This window comes from Atta colombica, unplaced genomic scaffold (genome assembly GCF_001594045.1).
Source record: "Atta colombica isolate Treedump-2 unplaced genomic scaffold, Acol1.0 scaffold189, whole genome shotgun sequence".
Classification (NCBI taxonomy): Eukaryota; Metazoa; Arthropoda; class Insecta; order Hymenoptera; family Formicidae; genus Atta; species Atta colombica.
Genome location: NW_017259281.1, coordinates 3,213,237 through 3,221,755, shown reverse-complemented (window position 1 = coordinate 3,221,755; position 8,519 = coordinate 3,213,237). Strand labels below are relative to the sequence as shown.

The 8,519-nt window shown below is 28.6% G+C and overlaps 1 protein-coding gene across 1 annotated transcript in view; it reads left to right on the top strand.

The window, feature by feature from the left end:
* LOC108686676 overlaps positions 1-2,408 on the top strand; it is a 6,366-nt gene extending 3,958 nt beyond the window's left edge. The window contains exons 4-5 of the mRNA XM_018192099.1: positions 516-1,480; positions 2,246-2,408. Of these exons, the coding sequence (XP_018047588.1) occupies positions 516-1,480; positions 2,246-2,408 (1,128 nt within the window). The remainder of the gene's footprint in view (positions 1-515; positions 1,481-2,245) is intronic.
* The last annotated feature ends 6,111 nt before the right edge of the window (positions 2,409-8,519 follow it).

Below are 8,519 nucleotides of genomic sequence, written 5' to 3'. Positions count from 1 at the left end.
TATATATATATAAATTCTTTTATCTTTGTACGCGCGCGCGTACGAAGTATATTATTTTTAATAAATTGTATTTCGAAAACATAAATTTTACAAAAAAATTGTTCAAATTAAAGTTTCGCAGTTCGAGAAAAAAAATATGATGTATACAATGTTTTTTGTCGCATGGTATTAAAAATGTGTCGCATGCATTATATTTTTTTCTAAGATTGTGAAATATTTTTGAAATATTTTTAACAGGCAATCTTTTTCCTTTTTATTTTTCGGAGATTTTTTTAAAAATATTTATTATCGTTTAATCTATTCTACATTTTGTATTAATTTATAATTAATCTCTTTAGACGATATTGTTATAAGCATATCTAAAATTGTATTCAAAATATCTGTATCCATACTTACCAGTAATGTAATCAAAACACATTTCTTTAATAATAATTTGAGTATTTTTCTTTGGTTTTTATTTTTTAATCTTGTTGGCATTGCATTTTTATTTTTATTTTTGCATTGCTTTTTTATAGGTAATAACTCCGGACGATCTGTTAAACAATGTCTACATTCCTTGCCTGATCAATAAAATTTTCAATTGTTCAAATCTGCTCTCTATATTGATACATATGTACTCTATTCTAAAGAAAAAAATCTGCACGCACAGAACAAATTACGTATTGCTAATCACAGAATTAATCAAGAAAATGTCGATGTTAAGAAAATCCAATCCAGTGTATTTGAGAAGCATCGTAAACAATTTATTGGATCGAGGAACAATGATATTAAATCTTATATTCGCTCGACCGAATCTATTAACGTTGAAAAATCAGAGCGAAATTATGATAAAAGTTAATAACTTTGTGGAACCTATCGATCAAATATTATTGGCTCCTTTGTTACAAAAAATCCTACGCGGCACTGTGCAGGACGTAATCCAGAACTATGAAAGACGTTGCTCCATCATATATCAACTAATATACACGAATTCGCAAGGTAAATCCGATTTTTTCAAATTCAATCAGAAAGCCTTATTACATCACATGATGCTGCATGCCACCGAGGAAGAGTACAAGAATTTTGCTATCGAGATGACGATAGTATCCTGGTCTTACTTTGGCTGGGCCAACGAACTAGAGGCGTATGAGAATGTATTGCACATTACTGCCGAGGCGATGCAGCTCGCCTTAATCTTTACAGATACTTTTCCCAAAGATTCATTTGTTTCGCTTCTGCGTGCCCTCATGCACTATTGTAACACACTCTTACTTCTCAAGCACCAGATGTACAACCAGGAAATATTTTTCAATATCCTATCAAAGACTCTATTCTCCTTGAAGAGTGCAATCAACGAGACACAATATGGCAAGATATATGACAATTTGCTGGAGCATATCAACAATATGTCCGTCAATGCAAATTCTAGGATTAAAGATTATTTTCGCAAGATCAGCGAGTTAATTGAAATACACTTTGTACGATCTGAAAAAATCGAGAAGTAAGTGAATAATAGTGTTTTTTTTCTTTTGGATTTAATTTTTTTTAGAATAAGTATTTTCTCTTTTTTTTTCGATTTTTTATTTCATGAAGTTTTATTTTCTGTTAGGTAATTCCCTAGTGTAGAAGACAATAAAAATAAATTTTTAAAGCTTTTGTATTATATTTTAGAATGTATATGTGATGTTTTAAAATAATACTTTCCTAAAAGTAATTTTCTGAAGGACATTTGGTCAGCTTTGTGAATATCTGTAGTTATTTAAACTCCACCTGCATTTCTATAGGTTTTCTATAGGTTTTCATTTTTTATTACAATTTTAATATTTTAATAATTGTAACAAAATTTTGTTGATGAAAATTATGTAAAGTGACAGAATGACTAAATTTTATTAAATTGTAAAATGTAACAGATTATTGTGTTTAATTATTTTATAAATTAATTTTGTTTATTTATTTTATATTTTTTATATTGTTTCTATTAAATCTTATGAATTTTATAAATTAAAATAATTTTGTTTTATACAATAAAATTTATAAGTAATGAAATATTAAAATATTGTTTTTAAATATTTGTTATATAAATGTAGAAAAGAAAGAATAAAAATACATAGTATATTATAATAATAATTTTATAAATAGAGTATCAGATGAATGTTTTACAAAATATAGGAACATGTGTATCAAAAAAAAAGAATTTATATATTTTAGATTAGATAAAATGTATTGTGTAGAAAATAAAACGTGATAATTTTTATGTATGTTTCAGTGAGAATTCAGACAATTTAGTATATACGAGTTTGTCGCATCTCATTTCTACTACAAATGAAATAAGTGACATGTTCAAGGCGTACCAATTCATATGTGATTGTGTTGATAATATAATTCATCTGAAAAATAAATATTTCGTAACTGATTACCGAACAAAGTGAGATTTCATACACCTGAAAGGATAAATTAGCTTTGATAATGCATGAAGAAAATATTTGCATTGTTTCTGTTAGGACAATTTTATATATAAAAGAATATTTTTTTCAATGTTACAATCAAAGTACATCTCTTTGTGAAACTTCAATTTCGATATATTGAATCAATCACTGTATAATATCATTAATAGTCGTTTTTTATAGATTATTTTTTTATACTACATATTCGCTGTGTAACTGTTAATTATTCATAAAATTATGTATTGTTGATGAAACGTTTTAAAAATTCTATACAATTTTTCTGAAATATAGAAATTTTAAAGCTTCGCTTTTGTTAAAAATAAGTTTTTAAAATTTCTGTATGTTATTAGAAAGAAAAAAAATACGAATGTATTTTATTAAAATACTTACCTTTTTTATTCTTAAATATAATTAAATATATTTTTTCAAATTTTTAAAACGTTCGATCGGCTTCCTTATAATTTTTCTAACTGAATATTGATTATCTTAGTATATACTTACCGTTAAATATCAAAGTGTGTAAACTTAGTCATATACAAGATAAAAAGAAAATATTTAAGAAGTTTTCTGTGCAATGAACAGTATTGTAACTGCATTTATATATTTTGTAACGATACTGTGCGTCTTTATTTATAATTATTTATAATTTTCCAATGTATATATACGCAACAAACGTTGTAACATCAATATATATAGTTTTATATTCATTCAGCGATTTATATTTAATTAACATTGTTTCTATATTAAAATTTGTTCAAAATTTTTAATTTTTTTTAACAAAATGAATATATAACATTGTACAAAAAATTCTCCTAAAAGAGTTACAATTTGAATATTGCAGTTATGATACTTTTCATTGCTTCCATTTGTTTAAATTGATTTTTATCTATATCGGAAAAAAATCACTCTCGCGTAAATTATATATATTTTAATATTTTAGCATTTAAAAAAATAGATATATAATATGAGACGGAGGCAATGAAAGATTTCTCAACTGTGCAGAAAACTGATTCACATTTCGTCATTGCGAAAACAGCGATTTTCTATTTGCAAACCGGATCTGAGTCTACCTCGTGTACATAATGAATGTATATATGTAATAAACATGGACTGATAATTGATTAATAAAATACACGTGCAAAAGATACAAAATGAAATATAAAAAAATTTTATTTGAACCATATAGGCGAGTTTTAGCTTAATCGAGTCTTTTCCTTAATCACAATTATAAAATTTTGTCATCGTATAAATCGAATGACGAGTAGTTCTCTAAATTCGATATCTTGACATTATATTATGAACTTAAAAGTAATAATTAATTAATTTTCTGTGTAAATAATTTTAAGTTAGAGCATAATTCCGGAAAAAACAATTTAAAATGAAATCGATCGAAACAGTAAGATTATAAATATACGCTCTTTTGAGTTTGGAAAAAAAATGTATGTATACACTCAAATTTTTCGGCGCAGAACCAATTGCAAGCTATGATTTGAAAATTTTAACGTTATATTTGTGCAACAGTGCCAAATATCATGATGAGAAGTAAAAAAAGAAACAGAAAATTGCGAAGAAAGAAAAAATGTGCATTATCTTGAAGACTTCTGAGTTTAAATTTCTTGTAAAATTAAAATTCAAATAATAAATTATTAGATGAACAGAATTTAAGAGTCAATACTTCGATACTTCTACAATAATTATACGTTTTAATTAAAAATACAATAATTATATATTTTAATTAAAAATACAATAATTATATATTTTAATTAAAAATATTTTTTTTCAATAGGATAAGAAAAAGAAATTGCATTTTTTGTTCAGGAAATATTTGAAGAATGCATATGTAATTATGACTTATGAGTGCTTAACTCATTCGTTCATGACTAGATCATCATGCTGGTACTCCAACATAAAAGCGTATTAAATCTATCACTTTGTTGTCCAGTTAATAAAAAATATTCTATGATGCTCTCTTCGATCAAAAATATTTTTAAATAATTCGGATATATTTTAAGATAATAATTATTAGCAAGCAATTTTTCACATTATGCAAGGATGGTTAAAATAAAATTCGAATATATTTTAAAACAATTATTAGCAAACAATCTCTCACTATGAAGGAAAAGAGTAGCAATATAAATTAGTAATAAGAAAATGAATGATTCTGCATTGTAGCATTTTAGTTTCATTTACTCATATAATTTTTCAACTTATAATAAGATTCTACACAATTATGCACGAAAGAACGAGACTGCACTTAGTCCAGTGTGCAATGCACATTTTCTTTTTCTTTCACGAATAAAAGATATTCACTCTGAAATACTTCGCATTTCTTTCGGAAGTTTCAAGATAATTACCTTTTATTATATTTATATATATATATATATACTTCGACTCGCTATATTATATATTTACAGATTCTTCACATTGTAAAAAATATATAACGCATTTCGTACTCAATATATCAGATATATATATGTATATATACGCAGGTAATAGTACTGAAAGGCCGATATACACATATCTAAATCGTGGTGTTTTTCTTTTTTTTCTCTTTTCACCAATTATTAATTAATATGTGCGTGACCCGATTGCATGACAAATGCACATGTGTCTGCAGCTACATGTGAATTACAGTGTATATGTCTTTGCATATTGCATCTTTCTCTTTCGATCTTTTTCTTCGACTGTAAGAAGATAATAACTGATTCCGATCATAAATAAAGTGAACAATTAAGAAAAGAAAAACAATTCTGGTCCTTAGATGTATGATATGCTGGCCGACTCCAGGTATGGCGCAATCCTTTTTCTTTTTTCCTTTGACGCTTCTCCGCCGGATAGCTCCCCAAATAAAAACGATTCTGTTATTCAGAATTCATGTCGTAGATCATTCATTGCGGCAACGGTTTTCAGACTGCCGCCTTAAAAAAATAGCGCGCGCAATCTCGCAAATCTCGTGAATTGGACGCGCGAGAGGCACGCGGCATGGCCTCTCTTCATATAAATATATAAATAGATTTTTCAAGTATATCAAATACTTGGTGAGCTATCTAGGCAGACGACGGCCTTGTGATCCGTACTTCATACCATATGTGTATGTATGTATGTATGTATACATGTTTCGTATGTATAAAACAGGGCGAAAAACGCAAGGAAGTGTACAAGTCAGGCGACGACGATCAAAACGCTTTATAAAGAGGCCTTCCGATCGAAGCAGAGTGAAGACTTCGATTATTGTTATCCGATATACAAAAGGTGCGATGTTACGACTACGGGATCACAGCGAGACTAAGAATTTTCCATGTTATTGTGACAAAATAGCGGCTTCGTGAAACCATTCCGCCTGTTCTTATCCTTCATTTCTTCATGCGCGAACTACGAGATAACTCACGACCGCGATTTCCGGCGCCTCAGCAAATTCTTTTTTCTTTGTTTTTTTTCTTTTCTAATATTAAGGCCCGGAATAAAACTACAGAGAGCACCATTCAAAAAAAGTATACCGAAAGGGTCTTTGCGTTATTCAACGCAACATTAAACGCTCGTTCGAAGTATATGAACAATTATCTCTTTCCGATACCTAAAAACGATCTAACTATCAATCGTAGAAATACTGTACATCAGTTCATTCTCATCTTTTTTTTATTCTTTTTTTTTAACTCTTAATTCTCGCAATTTTCTCCAAAAGTTGGAAAATAGTATCGCGTATACTATTCAGACAATACAATTTGCGTTAAAATTCATAATGCCGCGTTTACAAATTAGAATTGGGAGGGCTATACAAAATTACAAATACATCTTTGTCAGAAGCGAAATATCCTTCAGTAAAATCAGTAGAAAGATATTAATGTCAAACGATCTTCGTCAAGTTTTACTTTTGCATTTAACCCTCGGATGTGCTTTCTAAATAATTCTTTCGAAAGCTTAAAAGGACTCAAAGTTCAATTAAATATAATTTGAATTCTTCTAAAAATTAAATCTAGAAGATAGAAAAGATTCGATCTCAGAAAATATCATGAAAAAGTAAAAATAATTGCTCCAATAATGCATCCAAGAGTTAAATGGCAATACATTGAACAATATATGTAAATGTCGTTACGATGTGTTCGTCGAGAAGCGGTGTTTATCTGACAATACAATTTTAATTAAATGAGAAAAATTACACGTTATCTGCCAGTTATTCATAAAATTAATCGAGCATTTAAAAAAAATTTTGTCAAATCTTTTATTATGATAAGAACAAAACGAAAAAGAAATTTATACGTTTTTGAAATTTATATGTTTTCAGAAATGTGCAAGTAATACATCTATCGAAATTGCAATACATAAAAAATGGAAATAAAAATGAATGAATATCTAAAGAAATAATTTACAGAGCATAATTATATCTAATTATACAACGAGAAATGATTGTGAAATAATTTAAAAAATAAATGCTATAATCTCATCTATAGAATTTCTTCATATTGCAAATTCAATAAAGTTAATACAGTAATTGCACGTTTCTAAAATAAGTGTGTAATTATTTTCGAAATTTTTAAATTAATCAATCTTATGAAGAATGCAGTTTTAAACGATTCTTGGATTTCTTCTCTTCGAAAGCAATGCCAACAACGAAAAGTATTGTAATTGTATTTTAGAATATTCACAATTATTTTCTTTTGTGAAATATTATGAGGAATTCTTAGAGAAGTTTTATTCGGATTCTGTGATTTTTCACGAGGCCTTAAGGATAAAAAAAAAATTTTTTTGAAAAGAAGTCACAGTCTTACTATTACGATACTTTTCACATTGGTGTAGTCATTATGAGTGAATAAAAGCACGTACATGATTTTTGCAATTGAAGGGATCAATGCGAAAAACCGCACCTTCCGGAGATTTCTAATTCTACTATTGTGCTCTGTCATTGGTGTATAAGATCATTCGTTAAAAGAAACCATCATCAATCCCATAGTGATCGAATGTGCAGTCTTGCGGCCTATTGTAGTACAAATTTTTTTTTACCGTATAAAGCTTACAAATTACGAGTTTAGATTGACATTATTACATTAACTATCTCTTTACGAAACGTTTTTCTTAATATTTTCCCGTCATCGTATTTACATAATATCATCTGCAATGTTACATTTCAATAAACTAGAGGCAAGTCTTTAACTCTGGCCTTTAGTTATTAATTTTGTAATCATCACGATATATTAATTTGCTCACTTCTGCACATATGAGTTTGCAAATACGGTATTGCGTATCAAACATCTTGAAACAGACATAAAAGCAAAACAAAAGTAAAGTATTAGTACTTGCTACGCAATGGATCACAAGAAATCTCACAACAGCTGGATTATCCGTTAACCACTGAGGTGTCGCGTACAAAACTTCATTTTCAGTGCCTTTCCTTTATACACAGTAAAATAGTTCAATGTTAGGACTGTACAACCGACATACAGGATTTTGATCATTTGAAATACTTTGAAATATTTTGAAATATTTCAGAACCAAATCATTTGATACAAAGAAACAATATCATTAAAATGATCCTCAAATTGAATAATTTGTTTCTGAAACATTTTTCTATGTGTATCCTTAATAATGAAGACATTTCAAATTATTAAAGGTGAAACACCCTGTGTATAAATGTCACTAACAACGTCTCGTACAAAAATGTTTAGACAATAGGTATCTCGCTAATCAGCCTCCTTAGCTTAAATTAACACAGAACAATTGCACAGAGAAGAGTACTCTCAAAACCAAACCACTTTCATCGAATCAGATGGATTTGATTACATAGCCTTCGCACGACTGCATACAAATTATGCATTATAGGATTAAGCCTCACTCAAACATTTAGTTTGGCTCGTTATCGCTGAAACTATCACTATGCTAGAACGACCATCACAGTGACTCCTTCAAAGTGCGAATAATCTTTCTTTTTTTTTCTGCGCAGCACCTAAATCTCCATTTATGGACGAGAACGCGAACCTACATGCGACAGTTCTGTCTGAAGTTGAGCAGAAAGCCGATATCGAGTTTGGTTTTACGATTTTCGACACCTTCTCCTTTCTCGCGAGCGGAGTATTGGTCCTTTTGCCGAGGAAAAGCTACTTT